The sequence below is a fragment of the Xenopus tropicalis genome, chromosome 7 (genome assembly GCF_000004195.4).
Source record: "Xenopus tropicalis strain Nigerian chromosome 7, UCB_Xtro_10.0, whole genome shotgun sequence".
In the NCBI taxonomy this organism is placed as follows: Eukaryota; Metazoa; Chordata; class Amphibia; order Anura; family Pipidae; genus Xenopus; species Xenopus tropicalis.
In genome coordinates this window covers 80,583,659-80,605,772 of record NC_030683.2, presented here as the reverse complement: position 1 = coordinate 80,605,772, position 22,114 = coordinate 80,583,659, and the positions used below count along the sequence as shown (strand labels likewise).

The 22,114-nt window shown below is 40.7% G+C and overlaps 1 protein-coding gene across 3 annotated transcripts; it reads left to right on the top strand.

Moving 5' to 3' along the window:
- The first annotated feature begins 350 nt into the window (after positions 1-350).
- tmem25 (transmembrane protein 25) lies at positions 351-21,731 on the top strand. 3 transcript variants are annotated; one of them, XM_031904875.1, is made up of 9 exons: positions 351-1,477; positions 4,691-4,775; positions 7,269-7,502; positions 11,481-11,720; positions 16,333-16,461; positions 17,523-17,550; positions 18,743-18,843; positions 19,035-19,106; positions 19,857-21,731. In XM_031904875.1, exons 2-9 carry the CDS (start codon positions 4,727-4,729, stop codon positions 19,928-19,930), a joined length of 927 nt encoding a protein of 308 aa, XP_031760735.1. In that variant the 5' UTR covers positions 351-1,477; positions 4,691-4,726; the 3' UTR covers positions 19,931-21,731.
- Positions 21,732-22,114: the final 383 nt, after the last annotated feature.

Genomic DNA, 22,114 nt, shown 5'->3' with positions numbered 1-22,114 from the left:
CACCCTAAAATACTTAGGATGTAGAAGTATTCATACATGCACTTGTGTGAGGGATTCTCCATCTATTTGTTTTTAGGATCAGGTAGCTTAAAGGTGTTAGTTTTATAGCAAGGATGGCAGTGGGTACTGACATCCCTTACAAAACCAGCACATTACATACAGTGAGATGCAGTCTGTATTTACAAGACCAGCTCACTTTATGCAGTGAGATGCAGTCTGTATTTATAAAACCAGCACATTATATACAGAGAGATGCAGTCTGTATTTACAAGACCAGTGCATTTTATGCAGTGAGATGCAGTGGGTACTGACATTCCAGGCACATTTCATACAGTGAGATGCAGTCTGTATTTACAAAACCAGCACATTTTATACAGTGAGATGCAGTGGGTACTGATGGCAGATATTCAGGCCCTGGCACTGTAACACTGGCACTTATACACAACTTTGGTTTGTTTCCCATCTATGCAGTCACATGAGGGCTTCACTCTAACTAGAAATGTACAAAACGGTGAAAAAAGTGCAAAAACAAACAAAAAATAAAAATAAAAGAACAATTAGCTTTTTGTGGGGCAGAGAGTTACTTTAGGACTAGAGAAACGGTTAAAAGGATATTACAGATGCCAGGTGACAAAAAGCTATTTAATTTCAGTTAGTCATATATACAGTACCTGTGAGAGTGGGATGAAATCTGCAGCAAATTTACAGAGCTAGTGGGGTTCACAGGTAATCAGTCTTCATTTATGCAGTGTCTTCCTCTCCCCAGTCCTGCCTACATCTGTGGCTTGATTGGTCAATTTCACTGGCTGTCTCAGAGCTACACTCTGATTGGATAAGCCACAAGAAGAAATATCCAATCAGATTGCAGCTGATTATACAGCAGAACTGGAGTTTGCATGACAGGACAAACCTACTAAGATGTTAAAGTATCAGTGCAGAGAAAGTCAAGTACAGAGTGAGGCTTTTTTTTTTTTTTGCTAATGTGCCAAGCAGGTTTGGGGAGGCTTAGCCTTCCCTAGCCTTATTGAAAATCCACCTATGAGTGGGACAAATGTCTGACACGTTTAAATATTTGCAGAACTGAACACACAGACACTGACCTTCAGGAACCTCTTCAACCTCCCTATCAGTTCTATAAGCTAGCAATACATATACGTCTATTATATACGTAGGTATAAGGCAATTTTTCCACAGTTTGGTTAATATCACATTACTATGAAATATGGCACGGCGCTACAATAGCGACGTGAATCTGAAATGCCTCTTATGCCTCACAATGCATTTTACGGCACCTGCTCAATTCTTTGCCCGCAGCTCCCCCTACTGGCTGATGTAGTTTGCTTGATTTGTAATGCCTACTGGCAATTTGCCGCCTGCGAAATCACTGCAGTGGTTGATCAGACCAAAGTAGCTGCTGATGCTGCAGGTGAACCTAAGAGGGGAAGCATGAAGAGGCTGTGCAATGAACGGAATCCAGGTAAGGGGCTGCTGAGGAAATAGTGCTGGGAATGCTGGAATGCTTAGCTTGTTATGTCAGATGGACAAATTGGGTTTATACAAACATCTAAACCGAGGCAAAGAGTCCGACGCTGTAGTGTGCAAGATTTATGCAATTTGAATTGGCTAGAATATAGCAGCGCCCCCTGCGGTTGAAGCGGAGTAACACTCTGACAATGATACCCCTGCAAACTGAGATAATAACAGAAGAATTACTAGTAAGTCTCTGCAGGAATAAGTGTTAAGGTAACTACAGGGAGCTCCTCTAACAGTCCCAGGTAATAATTTAAACTATGGCTGACCTGATATGACTCCCTCTCAGCATCCCTACACAGTATGTCTCAGGAGGATTGCCCTAAACGTCATGCCATTACGACTGTATCTATGCACTACATCGGATCTCTCGCTGCAGTTGCCTAACATGCCTATAAATGCCACAGAAGAACATCTGAGTAGGTTCCCATTCCTGCAAGCTCCGGTTCTGCTGTATTATCAGCTGCACTCGGATGTAGGCAGGACTGGGGAGAGGAAGACACTGCATAAATGAAGACTGGTAGGAGGATTGTGCAGGCTGTAGCTACCTGAGAACCCCACTAGCTCTGTAAATTTTTGCAGATTTCATCCCACTTCCACAGGTACTATATATATGTTCTAAAATGTGACTCACTAGCTGAAATGAAATAGTTCTTTGTCACCTGGCATCAGTAATATCCTTTTGATCCTTTCTCTACTCCTAAATTAACTCTTTCCCCTACAAAAAGCTAATTGTTCTTTTATATTTCTTTTTTTGTTTGTTTTTGCACTTTCACTGTTTTGTTCATTTCTAGTTACAGTGGAGAGCTCGTGTGACTGCTTAGCTAGGAAACAAACCAAAGTTTTGTATCAGTGCCATTGCTACCGTGCCAGGGCCCAAATATCTGCCATCGGTATCCAGTTTTTAAATTTTATTGGATTTCAGTGATTCTTTTGCTTTCATTTTTTGTGATTACTTGTTTTTGCCTGTGAAAATTGTATGTGCAATAATTTCTTTTTGAGGCCTCCGTTTACCATGGTTTTGCCAATTTGATATTTACCAGAATGTGTACTTTTCAAAAATATATGGTTTTCTAGTAACATAGTACATAGTAACATAGTAAGTTGGGTTGAAAAAAGACATACGTCCATCAAGTTCAACCATAATGCCTATATATAACCTGCCCAACTACTAATCCATTTCGTTTTCAAGTTTTTACAACACATACAACAGGCAGTGTGTTTGCTGTAGTTAAAATAAAATGATGATGTTTATACTGATGGCATGCCAATGTTACATTATTTCCTTTGTAATGGACACTATTTTGTACATGTGGAACCTGATTGTTATAAAAATAAATAAAAACAATTAAAAAAAACAAACAAAAATGATGACATTTGTATGCACAGGGTACATTCTAAAGGGTTTACATGCCAAATACTTGGGTAACCCTGTACACCAGGAGTGGCCAAGACATTGATCGCGGTCTGCCAGTCGATCCCCTGTGGATTTCTAGTGGACCGCGTCAAAGCCGGGGGATGCATATGTACACTGCGTCTTGGGGGAGGAGTCAACGGTAGATCGCCATGGGACAAACTCTGGGCACCCCTACACAATGGGCACCAAACTCTTTGGAAGACCTCTGGTGGTCATATTTGTACTTTAGTATTTGGTACTTAATGACATGTGGGTGATGCTATAAAGTGCAAGGTTTGAGGTGATTTTTAGATAAACTGCTAACTTTTGGTAGCTTGAAGTTGAAAGATGTATTTACCTATTCTGGGCTTGGGAGAATGTATACTTTGCAAAAATGTATGGTTTCCTGGTGTAAACCTACTTTTAGCAGAATTTTTGACCTTGGAATCTAAAATATTCTGATATCTGCAAATTAAATGTAGAAATCTTCTGGCACTTAAAGGGTTAAAACTGTCCTGCTGTTTTATTGTTACCCCTCTAAGGCTCATGACACTCCAGATGTTTCCTCTGCTGGTGGAGAAATGCCTTATACCAGCCATGCTGATTGCTGCTAGGGTTGCTTTCTTCATATTTCTGTGAGACTGAAATAGTAACACAAGGGAGCAGGCTGGATAATGATGAGGGGACATGTAACAACATCATGGGGAATATGACATAACAGGTGGAGATTGGTGCATTTTGAGGTCCATGCTGGCACAGTATTTGTTCAAAACTGGACAGGTGGCAACCCTAAGTCTAGTCAATGGCATATGGCATGGGTGGTGAAAAGCATCCTGTTACTGCTAGAGAAAATGATTTGTGTGCCATTAGTGTTAAAATTCTGCCATTGCCTCTGTGACTTGGGCTTATTACAGGGGGGCCTGGAGCTGCATCCATGAGTCATTTGACAAGTGCAACTGAAATCCAAATAGTCCTTCTGTTAAAGGGCATAAAACATTTCATATAGAGACACACAAGGTCAGCTGGATTACTAGACTGTAAAAACTGTCTAGTTCAAGTATGGCTAGCTGTCAGTTCTTTATTGAGCTGCATACAAGTGGGGTTGGTTGAGTGTGGCTAGCCAGCATAGAAGTAATTGCAGATGTAAGCTGGTGTGCAGTAGCTTTAATTCTCCTTTAAACTTTTTTTCCAAATAGTGTGCTAAAGAAGTGTCAGGTTTACTTTTATGCTGCCTGCCTCAGCCCTTACATAATAAGGTGGTTGGCCATCTAATTCTTGCAAAGGATGCCATATGTGAGCTGAAGGAGAATTCCCTTTTTAACTTGCTTCTATTAGGAAATTTACACCCCACTCCCCACATATTCGATATGGTTAGCAAGTGTCAAAGAAATGGGGAAACAAAACGAAATTCAATATATTATACACAGCAAAAGATAATTATAATGGAAAGTATGGTCCCCTTGGTTAAACTTCATACAAGCTCTATGATGCACAATTGATATCTGGGTTTTACTTAGGCCTTTTAGACTGTTAACCAATCTTAACTGGCTACAATGGGATATATCATGTTTCAACTGTTTATGTATTATTATGCTAGCAATGACTTGTTAGATTTTGCTTAGATGTTAAGGTTTAAAATTGTATTGATTTTTTGAGCCACCCCCCTTCCTTTCCCTCCCTCTTTTCCTTTCTGTACCCTCCCCTTCTATATAAAAGATAAATGAATAAAGATTACTAAAAAATAATATTTCTCTTTTGGCACAGAAATGAGCAAGTTCTAGTTGACTTGTCCCAGGCAGGATGCTGCTTCGCGTCTCTCTTTTGTTCTTTCAGCCACTTTTTCAAAGAGGTGGGTACTTCAGTGAAGTTGAAGAAAAAATCCATGAAAAATGGGATTTAAAAAAAATTGTCATGTCAGCAGTTTTAGCACAACACTGTTACAGATCTGTTTAACTTATTATTAAATTATATATGCATTTTTGTCCCTCCATGCCAGTACCTGTGGGTTATATTACCCTACCCACAGGCACATTTAAAATTACCTGACTTCCACCTTCAAACAGTTATTCTATGGGTTTATTATCTATTACCGGTGTTTTTTTCAAGTACAAGGATACCACCCAATGGTTTCTGGCTTAATTTACACACAGTCAGCGAAGAAGAATTTGCCTGATGACACAGTACTCCATTGTTTACAAATTTTGCTGGTTAGGAGAAATGCATATGTGGTCGCAGCCATAGTCCCAGCCTTTGTGCTAAATTAAAACCCTTGCCAGGTGCGCTGCTGTCATGAAGCGAGTTGAGAATCTCACCTCAGACAGCAGCAGGCCACAAGTTAGCAGGGGCGCCAAAAAGTGAAATTCAAATTCCAATGCAAATCTGAATTTTCGTCTCTCCTAGTACAGAGTTCATTTGCGATGCGCCCCCCTCAAGGCATCCGAAAGGCCCCCTCAGGGCAGCAAGGACCCCAGAAATGCTGAATGCAGCCAGACTTTCTATTGCCAATCCCTTACCTGCAGACTACAACTGCTGTCTGGCACAGTATAATGTTTTCATTACCTTTTTATTTCTTTTCAAAGTCCTTCTAATAAGCTGTGTCACAGCTCAACATACTTAATGCGTGTCTTCTAATGGTCCCCTTTTCTGGGGACAGTCCCAAATCTTGGACCTCAGATTGGGCAGGGCTTACTAAAAAGCAAAGAGCATTTTGGGTGGATTGAGATGTAGCGTTATTTATTTTTTTTAATTAAAACAAGTTTTCATTATTAATAAATAAGCAAGCATTAGAAATGTGAGTTCAAATTAGAAAAACACTTGAATTCACAAACTTGAACATTGATAAATAAGCCTATTTAAGTCAGAAAACAAAAAAAAAGCAAAAAAACAAAACAAAAAAATAATATATATTTATAAAAATGTATAAATATGTTTAGAGCCACCTTTTGCACCAATAGCCACTTTAAGCATTTTGGGATAGGTACATATCAGCTTTGTACACTGTTTGGCAGTAACAACTGTCCCAATTTTCGCTGGACAGTCCCGCTTTTGGCAGCTCAACCCGCAGTCCCGGATTCTTACTGAAAAGTCACTCATTTCCCTTTGATCTCCTGCACTGAATGCTAAAAAAAGATACAAATTTAATTAAAAAGTAGTTTTTATCAGAGAGCAGAAAGTCAAACAAGCTTCACCTGCACGTAAATACATTGCATTGTCTCGCGTTTTTCTGCGTATATCTGCTACATGTGCCTGCACCCGAGCGTATCTCATTCATTCGGGTGCAGGCACATGTAGGAGGCGTAGGGTGGAATTTTCAGCAAGCGCTTTTCCGCTTGCCGAAAATATCCGCCCTATGCCTCGTCTGGCATTAGCCTAAAAAGTAGCTTTCTGAGCCCAGAAATCTGTGTTAAAAAGACACACCTGCACTGAGATACAACTTTAACTAATAAGCTAAATAGGTCTCTTGGGGGACTGAGACTTGCTGCTTAAAGGGCAATTTAAGCTTTTTTTTTTAACAAAACTGTAATAACACATAAACACACTTGATAACACATAAACACACTTGATAAAGGGTATTGACCCAAAACATGTCGTGTTACCACTACCCACAATAAATGGTTTGCAGTAAATCTGCTGAAGCTTTTTTCTCCTACTTTTTGGATTTTTGCAGTTGTATTTGGTTGCAGCACAGAGCAACAACTAGGAGCTAAAGCTTTTTTCGTAAGTACTTTATACAAAGTTCTCCAATAATTTTTTATTTTATGCAGTAAGTCTGTTTGGCAGTAAGCTCCTGCCAGATGTTTTTGCTGTTATTTTCTCTAATTACTGGTCCTACCTCTGGCATGTCAGGACTAAGAAGAAAAATAATTTATGGATATAAGTACAATTCCAATTTTGCACAATTTTCTCTAACCTTTTTTTTAACTCTTTATTTAGGTTTTACATCAATACAAGTAAGTACAGTATAGGATACCAAACATTTTTTTTTTTTTTTTTAAGAACCGGAAAAGTAAAACAAAAGTGGAGGGGAAAATATAAAATAAATGGGCAAATTGGTGGTGTCAAGAAATTAATAGGCAAGAAGTCTTGGTTGACTGAGAAGTTATTATATAAAGCATAGTCCACAATTTATCATAATGCTGGTATGAACTGACTAAAAAGGGAGCTTGTGGCAGTCAGTTTTTTTAATAAGAGAGATAAGTGACCCATGGTGACCATATATTGTTGTGATGTTCTAGTTTATCATCCAAAATAGCTGATAATAGCTGCATAGTTTCTCTAACTTTTTAAAGAATTGTTGTTTTCCCTTTCTTTCATTATTGCCTTGTGTCTTTCCATATTACAGGGCTTGGGGAACCCCTCCAAAAGGATGAGACTGAGGGTGCATCTTGTGAGGGAGGTGGACCATCCCTTTCATGGTATATGAATGGGGTGAAGCAAGAGGAAGGGCTTGGCAGGGAGCCCCCATTTTTGCTACCTGTGTACCCTGGGAGTTCCAGCGTGCTTACACTTGTCGAAACCAGAGGAGAAAACTGCAGTGATGCATGGCTGAAAGGAGAGGAGCTACTGAGTGTGCACTGTGAGTACAGATTGAAAGGAGTTGATTTCATGTTAAAAGAATACTGTCATGACTTTTTTTCAAAACGCATTAGTTAATAGAACTTCTCCAGCAGAATCCTGCAATTTTTAATTAAATTTTGAAATTTCACATTTCATTTCCTATGGTACCACAGCCATGTGACCTGTGTTCTGATAAACTTCAGTCACACTTTACCGCTATATTGCAATATCACCTCCCTCCCTTTCCCCCCAGCAGCCGATCAGCAGAACAGTGGGAAGGTAGCAATATATCTTTGCAAAGGGAAGAAGCACACCAGTGCGTCGGCAATGCCTTTAAATCATTTATTTGCAGAAATGAACAAACAGCACAAGCTTTCAGTATGTATGTATAACTTTATTTATAAAGCGCCACAAGGGTACGCAGCACTGTACAGTCTTACAGAATACAAAATTACACACAGGGAGGACAAGTGATATAATAAATAAATACAATAAATACATATATGTATATATATATATAAGTGCCATGTGGTATGAGACACAGTAGGAAGGAGGTCCCTGCCCCGTAGAGCTTACAATCTAAGTGGTTGGGTAACATACAGGCACAGACTGGAAGGTAAGAGTGCACCAGGTATGGGCATTTGCCCTTAAGCGCAGGACTGGGCAAAATAATGGTTTAGTGCTCCAGAAGGTAACAGCTGAGCTTTTTCTTAAAGAGAGTGGGTGAGTTTTCCCTACGGAGGGATTCAGGGATAGAGTTCCAGAGGGTAAGGAGCAGCGAGATAGAAAGGTTTAAGACGAGAGAGTGCAATGGGTGTGGATGGTGTAAAAAGACGGAGGCTCTGAGAGGAGCGGAGGAGACGACCAGGAACATGTAGGGAGACCAGTGAAGAAATGTAGTGAGGAGCAGAGGAGTGAAGGGCTTTGAATGTCAGCAGAAGGATTTTGTAAGCTATCCTTTGCTTAACAGGCAGCCATGCAAGAGAGCTTAATTGAGGCTGAGCAGGTTCCCTCTTCGGAGAGCAGGAGGATCCTGGCAGCAGAGTTTAAAATTGATTGCAGGGGAGAGAGGTGGGAGTCTGGGAGGCCGGTTAACAGGAGATTGCAGTAATCTAAGCGGTAAAGGATAAGGGCATGGATTAGTGTTTTAGCTGTCGCTTGTGAAAGAAAGGGGCGTATCTTGCCAATATTGCGGAGGAAAAAGCGGCAGGTTTTGGCAGTGTTATTAATATGGTTAGAGAAGGAGAGGGACTGGTCAAAGATAACCCCAAGACAGCGTGCAGAATTTACAGGGTTGATGGTCATGCCATCAATAGTAATGGTGAAAGGAGGAGAAGGGCCAGGTTTGGGTGGGAAGACCATGAGCTCTGTTTTAGCTAGGTTAAGTTTGAGCTGGCGTCGGTTCATCCAGGAGGAGATAGCCAGGAGGCAGTTACCAATCTGGGTTTGAACATCAGCAGTTAGTGCAGGGGTGTCTAAATATATCTGGATGTCATCTGCATATAAGTGGTATTTAAGACCAAAAGAAGAAATAAGGTCTCCTAGAGAGAGAGTGTACAGGGAGAACAGCAGGGGACCAAGCACAGAGCCCTGAGGCACCCCCACACTAAGCGGAACCGGGGTAGAGGATTTGTTAGCAAGAGCAACAGAGAAGGAGCGGTTAGAGAGATAGGAAGAGAACCAGGATGCAGCCTGATCCCGGATACCCAGATAATAGAGAATTTGCATAAGGACAGAATGGTCGACAGTATCAAAAGCAGAGGAAAGGTCTAGGAGAATGAGGACTGAGTAGTGTCCTTTGGCCTTGGCAGTCTGGAGATCATTTGCCACTCATAAGGCCGTCTCAGTGGAGTGCGCAGGCCGAAAACCAGACTGCATAGGGTCCAGCAGATTATGGGTGCAGAGGAAGTTAGTGACACGAGAAAAGACAAGACGTTCCAGGAGTTTAGAGGCTAGGGGCAGGAGAGAGACGGGACGGTAGTTAGAAAGGCAGGATGGGTCCAGCGTAGCCTTTTTAAGAATGGGTTTGACACATGCTTGTTTGAAGAGAGAAGGAAAAGTACCAGAAGCCAGAGAGGAATTGAATATGTGGGTAAGGGCTGGAGTAAGGGCAGGGGCACACTGTTTTAGTAGGGATGAGGGCTTAGGATCCAGTGAGCAGGTAGTAGGCGGAGAGGATCGGAGAAGCTGAGAAACTTCAGACTCTGTTACGAGATTGAAGGAGCTGAATACGGAGAGAGGAGATTTAGGAAGGTTGAGATTACCGGTATCTGTGGGTTGGGAAAATTGTTTGTGGATAGAATCAACTTTGCTTTTAAAGAAGTCAGCAAAGTCCTGGGGGGTGTGTTCAGATATGATTGATTCATTAGGTGAAGGATGAAGTAGCGCGTTAAATATGGAGAATAAGCGCCGCAGGTTTGATTTATTATTATTTATAAGTGTGTTATAGTATGCTTGCTTGGCCTGGGATAGGGCAGTATTGAGGCACACCATAAGAAATTTATAGTGGAGGAAGTCAGCTTTAACGCGTGATTTCCTCCAAATGCGCTCAGCAGATCGTGCACAGGAGCGCAGAAATCGCGTCTGAGGGTTAAGCCAGGGACGGGGATTGTTGGCACGACTGTGTTGGGGCTGCAGGGGGGCATGGGTGTTAATTGCAGATGATAAAATAGAGTTGTAGGTATTTACCAGTAACTCAGGATCAGAGGAAGCACAGGAGGAGGAGAGGCTAGAACTAAGAGAGTTAGAGAGAGCAGTTATATCAACCATTCGCATGTTGTGAATCAGGGTTTTAGGCTGAGAGTTAGAGGGAGAATGAGACACGTGCGAGATAGAAAAGGAGATAAGATGATGATCTGAAAGAGGAAAAGGCTCGCTGTTAAATGTAGATAGATCTAGATTTTTAGAAAGGACCAGATCTAGAAAATGACCATCGTTATGGGCAGCTGTATTAGTCCACTGCTGGAGATCAAAGGAGGAGGTTAGATGGAGAAATCGAGAGGGCCAGGGCTGAGAGGGGTCATCTATATGGCAATTGAAGTCGCCTAAAATGATTGCAGGGGTGTCAGAGCATAGAAAAAAAGAGAGCCAGGATTCAAAGTCAGAGAGAAACGTAGCCAAGGATTTTGAAGAAGGAGGTCTGTAAACAACTGCCACCCGCACAGAGAGAGGGTGGAACAGCTGAACCGTATGCACCTCAAAAGAAGGAAACCTGAAAGTAGGAGGTATAGGGATTAGTTTAAACCGGCAATGAGGGAAGAGCAGAACCCCTACCCCTCCCCCACGGCCAGTAATGCGGGGAGTGTGAGAGAATCAAAGGCCGCCATAAGAGAGAGCTGCCTCAATAGCATTATCATTCTGAGAGAGCCAGGTCTCTGTTATGACAAAAAGGTCAAAAGACTTGGAGCAAAACAGATCATGAATAAAAGCGGCTTTGTTAGTTACAGTTATATATGGAAAAAAGGCTTGGGAGCGGCCGTGGAAGTCAAGCACCCTTTGAGAACATGTATGTAAGTGGTGTGCTGAAGATTTTTCTTTATGTTGAAGGTAGCAATATAGCAACTACCTAACACCTGTGGTAGAAATAAGAATAGCAATCAAGTCCGGCTTGGGACTCCTCCAGTTACATGGGAGTAGGAAAAGAGTTCTAATGTGTAGTGCTGGCTCCATCTGAAAGCTCAGAATCCGGCACAATGCACTGAGATGGCTGCCTACACACCAATATTACAACTAAAAAAATTAATTTGTTGGTTCAAGAATAACATAAATGGTATAGGGAATTATTTGCTATGTAAACATTGTAATTTTGAAATGAAAATTACACCATAAAAATCATGACCGAATTACTTTAAATTGTAAGAGGGTGAAGTTTTCTGTTCTATTATATATACAAATATGCTCTATGAAGGCAAGGTTTGCATCAGTATATTTATGTTTTCTAAGATAACTGAAAGTCTATGCTAACTGAGCTGAACAACTACTTTTTATTTCTTTCCAGTCCCTCCTGATTCTCCAGTTAATTCAGCCCATACACCTGGAATCTCCCTTCTCCTTCTCTTAGTGGTCCGAACTCAGCCGGCTTCCACTTTCACCCTGCGGGACCATGATGGACGAAAAACACTCAATTCTTCCCGTCTTCTGCTGCTGGATACTAGGAATTTAGATACCAATGGTAGCCTAAGGGTGAAGGTCAGCACTGAGGAGAGAGGAGTCAGCCACACATCTGTAAGTGCCCTGGGTGAGTCTACTTCGTATTCCTGCCTCATTAGACATCACTAGGGAAAGAAATCAGTCTGGGTTCTTTTTGGGCAGAATTTAAGTGTAGGCTGCCAGTTATTGATTTTGAGACTGAGAAAGAAAGTTAGAGATGGTTAGAGAATGGACACAGAAATAGATGTTCATCTATAAATAATGAACATATTGTTTACAAATAGCTTTTATGTGTTTTTCTGTTATGAATTCTTATATGGAAGCTATCATATTTTACCAGAGACAACAGACCCACTGATTCTATGTATATTTATCAGTATCTAAATCGACATTATTATGCATACTTTAATTATTTGTGAGCATCCCTACATGTATAATTTTAGCCGCTATATTACTTGTTAATGTTTTAAGTATTATTTATGTCATTTTTACATGACAAACGGACCAGGCATTTATTTTAAATGCATTATTTAGTAATCAGTGAATGGTATACAGTGGCTTGCAAAAGTATTCGCCCCCTTGAACTTTTCCACATTTTGTTACATTGCAGCCACAAACATGAATCAATTTTATTGGAATTCCACATGAAAGACCAATACAAAGTGGTGTACACATGAGAAGTGGAATGAAAATCATACATGATTCCAAACATTTTTTACAAATAAATAACTGCAAAGTGGGGCGTGCGTAATTATTCAGCCCCCTTTGGTCTGAGTGCAGTCAGTTGCCCATAGACATTGCCTGATGAGTGCTAATGACTAAATAGAGTGCACCTGTGTGTAATCTAATGTCATTACAAATACAGCTGCTCTGTGACGGCCTCAGAGGTTGTCTAAGAGAATATTGGGAGCAACAACACCATGAAGTCCAAAGAACACACCAGACAGGTCAGGGATAAAGTTATTGAGAAATTTAAAGCAGGCTTAGGCTACAAAAAGATTTCCAAAGCCTTGAACATCCCACGGAGCACTGTTCAAGCGATCATTCAGAAATGGAAGGAGTATGGCACAATTGTAAACCTACCAAGACAAGGCCGTCCACCTAAACTCACAGGCCAAACAAGGAGAGCGCTGATCAGAAATGCAGCCAAGAGGCCCATGGTGACTCTGGACGAGCTGCAGAGATCTACAACTCAGGTGGGGGAATCTGTCCATAGGACAACTATTAGTCGTGCACTGCACAAAGTTGGCCTTTATCCAAAAGTGGCAAGAAGAAAGCCATTGTTAACAGAAAACCATAAGAAGTCCCCTTTGCAGTTTGCCACAAGCCATGTGGTGGACACAGCAAACATGTGGAAGAAGGTGCTCTGGTCCAATGAGACCAAAATGGAACTTTTTTGCCAAAATGCAAAACGCTATGTGTGGCGGAAAACTAACACTGCACATCACTCTGAACACACCATCCCCACTGTCAAATATGGTGGTGGCAGCATCATGCTCTGGGGGTGCTTCTCTTCAGCAGGGACAGGGAAGCTGGTCAGAGTTGATGGGAAGATGGATGGAGCCAAAATCTTGGAAGAAAACCACTTGGAGTCTGCAAAAGACTTGAGACTGGGGCGGAGGTTCACCTTCCAGCAGGACAATGACCCTAAACATAAAGCCAGGGCAACAATGGAATGGTTTAAAACAAAACATATCCATGTGTTAGAATGGCCCAGTCAAAGTCCAGATCTAAATCCAATCGAGAATCTGTGGCAAGATCTGAAAACTGCTGTTCACAAACGCTGTCCATCTAATCTGACTGAGCTGGAGCTGTTTTGCAAAGAAGAATGGGCAAGGATTTCAGTCTGTAGATGTGCAAAGCTGGTAGAGACATACCCTAAAAGACTGGCAGCTGTAATTGCAGCAAAAGGTGGTTCTACAAAGTATTGACTCATGGGGCTGAATAATTACGCACACCCCACTTTGCACTTATTTATTTGTAAAAAAATGTTTGGAATCATGTATGATTTTCGTTCCACTTCTCACGTGTACACCACTTTGTATTGGTCTTTCATGTGGAAAAAAATTGATTCATGTTTGTGGCTGTAATGTGACAAAATGTGGAAAAGTTCAAGGGGGCCGAATACTTTTGCAAGCTACTGTATACGTTATGCTCCTGTAGTGAGTTTAATATACCTTTTAAAGGAAGCATCAGGATTACCACTTACTGCTTAAACACCAATATCAAACAGAAGGGTCTTTGAAAATGCTAAAAAAGCATTGCCTGTGTCTCTGTCGTGTCCAGTAGGTTGGGAGGGCGCAATCTTAAAAGTGTATATTCACTGCATGAGATCACATAGCTAACAAAGGAACATACTGTGGATCTTGGGCCTGTAGTTAGAATGAGGAGCACAAAATATTTAGAGTTTAAACCCTGTAGAGTACAGTAGTGTACTGATACTCTATATTAGTGCTGTCCAGCTGGGGGCTGGCTGCCTCCCTCTGTGTGGCCCCCCACCTGCCTGGCTGCTGTGACTGCTTACCTTTGTTAAAGCTTTAAATGGTATCAGTACTGAGATTAACTGGGCCCCCTGCATTATGCACACCTCAGATTCAGGCTGTAAACCCCTGCATTTAAATATATAATCCCCTGTACTATTCACACCTGTTAGTCCCTGCATTGTTCACAGCTCAGGCTCAGACTGTAAGCCCCCACATTGTTCACACCTTAGATAGACTTTAGGAGGAGTCCCAGCATTGTGTCACTGTATGTGCTGCCAGTGTGAATGGCACACACAGACAGCATAGGGCAGGCAGAGTATGGCACACACAGGCAGCATAGGGCAAGCATAGTTTGACACACACATATGCAGGTTAGGGCAGGCAGAGTATGGCACACACAAGTAGGGTAGGGCAGGCAGAGTAGGGCGCTCACAGGCAGTTCTCTGCCTGCCCTACCTTGCCTGTGTGTGCCATACTCTGCTTGCCCTATGCTGCCTGTGGGAGGTGAACCTGGCAGGGTGTGTTCTGGAAGTTTGTTAGCATTTGGAAATAGTCATTGTATGGTCCCGAGCAGTGTAATTATATGCTGGGGGTTGCTGTGTTATCCACAGGGGAGGAGGAGGAATATGGATTTAAGGGTGTGTCTTATATGACATAATATAACTCTTTCACATATGAATGAAGCATGATATCCCTACAATGAGCACCATGTGGATTTTTGCTGCGCTATCACCTTTAATGCGCTTTGTTTACCAACACCGTGGGCACCTTAAATAGGGATAAGGGGACTTCCCCCTTCATTGGGATTTTGCATATTTCCCAGCTGTCTTTTTTTCAGCTCACAGCCTGCTGTCTCGCATTGCCCTGCTTGCCACTTAACTCCCTGATTCTTGAGAAAATAAATTCAAGATGGCTGTTTGTTTCACTGTGGAATGCACAGCCATTTTGGATTTTTTACAGGAGCCAGGCAGAGTGTGGCTGTGTGGGAGCAGCAAAAAAGAAAAACTTTTGTATTGGTATTCTGCCTGTGCAATGGCATTCTTTTCAATCCATCCATTTCTGCATTCATCTTACTGCCATGTCTGGAGTTAATGAAGTGCTCATTGCCCATTTTTCATTTTTCTTACTTGCTAGTCAACTCTGGAGCCACTGGAGGCTCTTAGGGCTGGTTCTGATCAGTTCTACCAATGTACCTCTTGTATTCCTGCTGTCTGCTCCCTTTCCTCTGCCCACTTTATTAGCCCCATGTGTAGCTCATCATTTTATTAAAGGAACAGTAACACCAAAAAATCAAAGTGTATAAAAGGAACTACAGTATAACGTACTGTTGCCCTGCACTGGTGCAACTGGTGTATTTGCTTTAGAAACATTACTATAGTTTAGTAAATGAAGCTGCTGTGTAGCCATGGGGGCAGCCATTTAAAAGAGAAAAGGCACAGGCTACATAGCAGATAACGGATAAGCTCTGTAGAATACAATGGGGGTTTATCTGTTATATGCTATGTGCCTGTGCCTTTTCTCCTTTGAATGGCTGCCCCCATGGCTACATAGCAGCTTATTTATATAAATTATAGTAGTCTTTCTGTAGCAAATGTGAAAATTTCACCAGTGCAGGGCAACAGTACATTGTATTATGATTACTTAAAAACATTTTTATTTTTTGGTGTCACTGTTCCTTTAAGACCCTTTATAAGCTTGCCCCTGGTCATTACTCTTTGGAGGCATTTTTGAGTGATTACCCAGGATCACCCATATATTGTGTTTTTACATGCGGCGGTTCAACTCGAAAGTGAAGGGCGTATATTGTGGGCTCTTCATTGCTTGCAGAAGAGGAGATTTCTCTCATGTTGATGAAGCTCCCCTTCTGACATTGCTCTAGTGTCTGTTCCTGTTTGCCAGTCCTGCTTCTAAACTGTCCTAATATACACATTTATGAACCAGAAAATATACATAATATAGTAGTGGCTGGCCAGCTTTCTATGAAAACTCTCTCATATAACTCATATAGTGGCCTGTATGGTCTTTATTAGTCCCAGCTTGGATAGCCACATAAGTGACTGTTTGCTTTTAGTCAAATGTATTCAAATAGATTTTTGCCAATTTTGGTGTTATATGTAGTGCAGCACATTCTTATGATTTATACTATCTACTAAAACAGTGCACACAAGTTACACGTTTATGTAAGCACAAGCATCTTATTGTTATTCTTTTCTTCAGGCCTCCTCTCTTCTCACGTTGAAGTGCCCCTTTTTGCCTTGGTTGTTGGGGGAGCAGGAGTGGTTGCTGGCATCCTGCTTGTGAATGCACTGGTCTGTTGTCTTCTGTTGAAGAGAAAGAGACGGAGTTGTAAGTAATGTAATAACTTAAAAAGTGTGAGTAAAATATCATAAATGAAGTTGATGGAAAGCACAATCATGTGAAAAAGTACATTCCATGACAGTATTTGACTTTTTTAACATGTAAATATTTGAACTTCATTTCAACAGTGTTGATAAAGGCAATATAATATACCAAATATCATGCACCATTTTCATTAAGATTTTGCATGTGGAAAAAGTATGTAGAACACTCTATATTTATCATTAGCTCAAATGCCTATGATTGCCAAAGGGAACAATACCGGTTATTAGAGCCAAGAAGGAAATGTCCTGTCTGTTTGCTGAATAAATTATTTATATGACTGAATAAGAAAAAGACTTTATATGACTGCACATAGCTAAGGCGCTGTATTAATTCATTTTAATACAAAGGGTAAAATAATTGTAGGCTGCCAGAGGAGGTACATTGATTATATGGAGTAATCAACCTGCTATTCTGATAAAGAAAGGAGAGCAAGCAGTACCAAAGGTTTGGGTTTCTAACTGATGACTTTATTTGCATGCTAGAAATCCCAATATGGACATACATGTGATAAAGAAGCATGGGGTAATGTACAGTTATAAAATAGTTATATAAGCAGTACAGCATTACACATCTAGATAGAAAGTATTTAAATACTACAGGTGTTGGACCTGTTATCCAGAATGCTTGGGACCTGAGGTTTTCCAGATAAGGGTTTTTTCCATAGTTTAGATCTCCATACTTTAAGTCTAATAAAAAAACATTTAGACATTAAATAAACCCAATATGATTGTTTTGCCTCCAGTAAGGATCAGTTATATCTTAGTTGGGGTTAAGTACAAGGTACTGTTTTATTATTACAGAGAAAAAGGAAATCATTTTGAAAATTTAGAATTATTTGCTTATAATGGAGTCTATAAAATGTGGCCTTTCTGTCATTTGGAACTTTCTGGATAACTGGTTTCTGGATAACTGATCCCATACCTATACCATAGATCATATAGAACAATAGATAGTAAGGTTTGTTTTGCTTTTTATATATTGTTTTAATTCTCTGTTTTGTGTAGATGGAGTAAGAAATCAGCTTACCCTAAGGTAAGAAATCTACTCTCTGTCTTGTATACTGGTGCATACATTAAGCTAGAAGTTACATTTTTTAAAAGTTAGTGTAACCCTTTCTTGGCTGTAACAAGCCAACAGCACGGCTAGATAGGCCTTGAGCATGGGGTACACGTGACTCAATCCTTCAGGATGGGCCTTCGCTATGTGGAAGTAACCAAACGGAGCTATGGTGTAGTGCAACTACAACCCACTGTAGCTGTGTGCAGTGCAGAATAACAAATGGGCGCCAGAAGGTTCTTGCAGTTTAACAGTAGAACTGGTTTATTTTCAGCAACAAGCAACTTGCAGGGTTATGCAATATACTCACACACATCAGTTAGCATAGCTTTCTCTGAGGACAGCACAGAGAGGGGGCACACCCGCTCCTCCCAACTCCCCTTGAGCCTGGGCAGGATCAGTGCCACCGGTTCAGTTGCTCACTCTGTGGAACAGCTAGCTGGATACCACACTCCTCAGGCCCCACGGCAACTTTGGATCAGGGTTTAATCTACCTGCCTCCTAGGTCTAAACCGTGGCCCTAAACTAAGGCAACAATGCCTGTTTGGAAGGGTACTCCCACAGCTACTTTCCTCTGAGCCAAACTGCTCGTGCTCTCTTCCCTCACTATCTCACTTTCCTACAAAGTGCTCCACAAAACTTGCTATCTAACTGGTCCTCATTCACGGGGTCCCTGTCCCCGACTTCACCAGAGTGGCTGACACACTCTGGGGCACATGGCTTTACTGGGGGCCTAGTTCCTTTGCCTCCAGCACAGTGCTCCTTCCCCTGTGAACACAGGCAGCCAAAGAGGCAGACCCACCCCCCTGCTAAACACTATATCAGAGTGCCAAGGGAGTGGTCTCCCTGTTAACCAATAATCACACATATGAACTCAAAACTGATACAGGGGTCTTTGCCCAGTAACAGCACAAAACCAGGAAGCTGCAGGGTTTAAAGCCATAGGGACTAGTTAACCCTATGGATCCCTACATTAGTTTAAAAAATCTGTGGCTGTTTAGTTTTAATAAACTTCAACTCTCATCACACCAACACAAACAGTCCTTAGGGCAGTGTTGGAAACTACTATTCTACGGAAGCAAGCCTGCAAGGGAAAATCACTGCCAGTATGGATTATTTCTTTGTATTAAACTTTTTCCAATGGTTGTTTTGTCTTTTTTCCCTACAGTACTTCCAATAATATGAAACTTAACAACAGTTGTCTTCCTCGGGAGCATATGTCTCTACCATCCAACCTACAGCTTAATGATCTTCGTCCCCAAGCTAGAGGTATCCCTTTTAATTAAACATTTAGTATCATGTTGTATCATGTTATATCACATTTAGTATCATTGGTGGATATGCATTGAGTATTTTTAAGAAAACAAAGTTGTTTTGAACAATGCAGAAAAAAGGAAATAAAATCAAATATACATCTGTTTTGTTGCTTTTCTGTAGCTAACACTATTTTGTGGTTACAGGACCCCTTGGTAGCTCAGAGGGGGAAACACAGGAGGATGCATCTCTGAGATGTGGAAATTTAGATGACACAGGTAGGTCTCAAGTAGTATGGAGAGTTACAGGTTCCTTTAACATGGAGCAAACTCTTGACCAATCAGACATAGGTAGGTGGGTGAGTGTGCGTGTGTCTGCACTTTTCTAATACGTTTAACCTTTTTTTCTTCATGAAAATTGTTTTCTGTGTATCCTATATTGTCTTCTTGCTCACCACCTGTTTTGTTTTCTGTTGGCCACCAATATATTGCCCATTATAATGCTCCCTTTCCTCATATGCAATAAAACACACAAAGTTGCCCAGGTGCAGTAAATAATAACAACCACTATGATTTTGCTTTTAAACAGGTGATGAGTAAATGCTACCTGCTGACTGGTTATTATAGGCGGCTGAACCTGTAGCCATAACCCAGTGTTCTCCCCAGGGCCTTTTTGCCAGCTGCTTTGACTGGTATTTTTTTTTCCTCCACTCAGCTCCCATCCTGTCCCCACCCAGACCAATCAGCAACTACAGTTAGAATATTGAAAGCAAGTCTCTGGTTGCTAGGGTTACTGAGCAACTTTACCAACTGTTAGAATTTGTTTGGGCTTATTTACTAACTCACATGTTTCCCATTTTCTTTACCCCCCAACACTTTGCCTTTATTACAGCATTCTGCAACCAAACAGTAGTTATCTATTCCCAGTCTATGGAATTTAGAATACTGCAAAAAAATATTGTTTCTAAATATACATATAACTGTTTCTGTAATGTGATTTTTACCATCATGCCTCTATTTTTTCTTTAGGGTTTGACCGGTTTCCTTTGGTGGGCTACATTTATAAAGCATCCAGTGTAAGCAGCGATGAAATTTGGCTCTAAGTACTTCATGAAAGCTATAGTTTTGGACTTCTACAACTGAGTTGTGGTTTTCCACCACATTGGATCTACAAACCTGTAGCATGTACTAGGGTGCAGAATAAGGTCTTCATCTTATCTGGGCATTAGGATTGTGTCTGGCCATTCTGATAATACTATAGCCTGGCACAACTCTCACAGGCCAGTCTACAAGATTTAATCTGTGTTAGAATATTTAGGGGGAAAAGGTGCAGAACTATGCTGCTGCTAGCTGTTTGTGATAATGACAAAACTACAACCTTTTCTAACCTCATTTAGGTTTCAGGCTAAAATACATAAGGCACAGACAGAACAAGATAATTCTACACAAAACCCTATACTATAAAGTGATTACTAGCTTTATACACTCCATATTATGAGCTTGTTTATAGATGCAGTGGTAAGAACTATTATCTGGCTGCAGATATAATCAACAAGGCCATGCTGTAATAAGCAATAAAAGGTCAGTAGCAAAATTTATAGTATACAGGGGTTCTTTGCAAGAACTGTATCAAAACTTGGATGTCCATTTATAAAATGTTGAATTTTTAGTTCTGAAAGTAAAGAAATTTACTTAATTTTGGTCAGGTGTGACCAAAGTTTAGCTGAAATTTGTTAGTTCATTATTTCTGTTACAAAAAAGAAACACCATGAAGAACTGCTCTCATATTTTGGGCAAAATGAGAGCAGTCACTAGTATTTTCCTGCCTTCTGCAAACTTTGTTGAAGCTGTTGAAATGATATTGAAATAATGGGATTTCGGTAACATTTTACTACTTGGACGGAATTTCCACCTCTATAGAACAACTTGGAAACTTTTTGAAGCTTTATTAATAGGCAGGTCAAGCATCAATAGAAAGTGGTGCAGGCATAAAAATCATAACTGTTACATTGTAGAAGCTGTAGAAATAGTGCAGCAGGCCAATGGTACTAGGCATGATTCCATACATTGTTGGGATCCAGTACCTCCATGGGTGGATGACAAGCATCTGATCTGAAATTGCACACACACAGATCCAAGCTATTGGAAATTAATACAGATCCCTCCCCCGAACTATAGCTATAAAATGCTATGTCTCATTACCAAAAGAGATGTTCTGTGCACCACTACTGTTAAAGGATTTTAATCCATGTTTGTATTTAATTTTAGGATCAAAATCAACTAGTTATATAACATTTAAAATGCAGATGATTCAGTATACAGGTATAATCATCGATTTCACGTTTCATAAGGACAAATACAATAGAAGAATTTCTGTAGTGGCTGCCTGCAATAATGCATTGCTAGTGTTATATATTTCAAAAAAATAAAAATAGCACAGCACTGGGTACATTCCCATCACAGTATCACTATACTGTCCATTTGCAATGGAATAGTCATATGTGTTGAGCAATACTCTAGCAAGCACTAACTGCTTCCTATCTGCATGTTTTCTCCTTGCATTTGCAACCTATTTCTGTCAAATTATTAGCAATTAATGGCACTGTCCTACTCTTAATATATGCTTTTCAAACACTGTTCTAAGATTAGTATTCCTATTGCTTATGCAGCTTTCCAATGAGATGTATGCAGCAGCAGCAGAATATTGTGCTTATTTAGCAATATGGTGCAAATTCCTGTGTTTCACAACCTGGGGATTAGGGGTTAGTCCTCTGAAATATGTGGATTACAAAATGTACGAACTATCAAACGATATATAATAATGACTGTCAGTGATTGCTGCCTTTATACTTTGAATTAAATAAAAAAGGCTCCTTAGTTTCTCATTTATTGGGATTAAAAGCAGTGTGCTTTTCGTGGTATTTTTTTTGTATACATGTTGAGAGTCTACACCAGTGATCCCCAACCAGTAGCTTATGATCAACATGTTAATCACCATCCCCTTTGATGTTGCTCCCAGTAGCCTCAAAGTAAGTGCCTCTTTTTAAATTTCAGGCTTAGAGGCAAGTTTACTAATGTTTAGTCTCCTGCAGGCTAGCAGTCCACATGGGGCTACCAAATCAAGTAACCTGCACTGTTAATGCTTTATACATCGGTGTTAAGTAAATGGATCTTCCAGCTCTACCGTTGTTTAGAGGTTTGAAGACACATAAGGTTCAGATTTGGATGAATGCTGCAAAAAGTGTAGGGTTTCTGCCAAACTGGATCCTGAATTCTGCAGGTAACCA

Coding starts and splice junctions, on each gene's coding strand:
- tmem25 (XM_031904875.1), top strand. CDS start 4,727: ATGCTGCTTCGCGTCTCTCTTTTGTTCTTTCAGCCACTTTTTCAAAGA. Junction 4,776..7,268: donor TCAGCCACTTTTTCAAAGAG/GTGGGTACTTCA, acceptor TCCATATTACAG/GGCTTGGGGAACCCCTCCAA. Junction 11,721..16,332: donor CACATCTGTAAGTGCCCTGG/GTGAGTCTACTT, acceptor TCTTTTCTTCAG/GCCTCCTCTCTTCTCACGTT.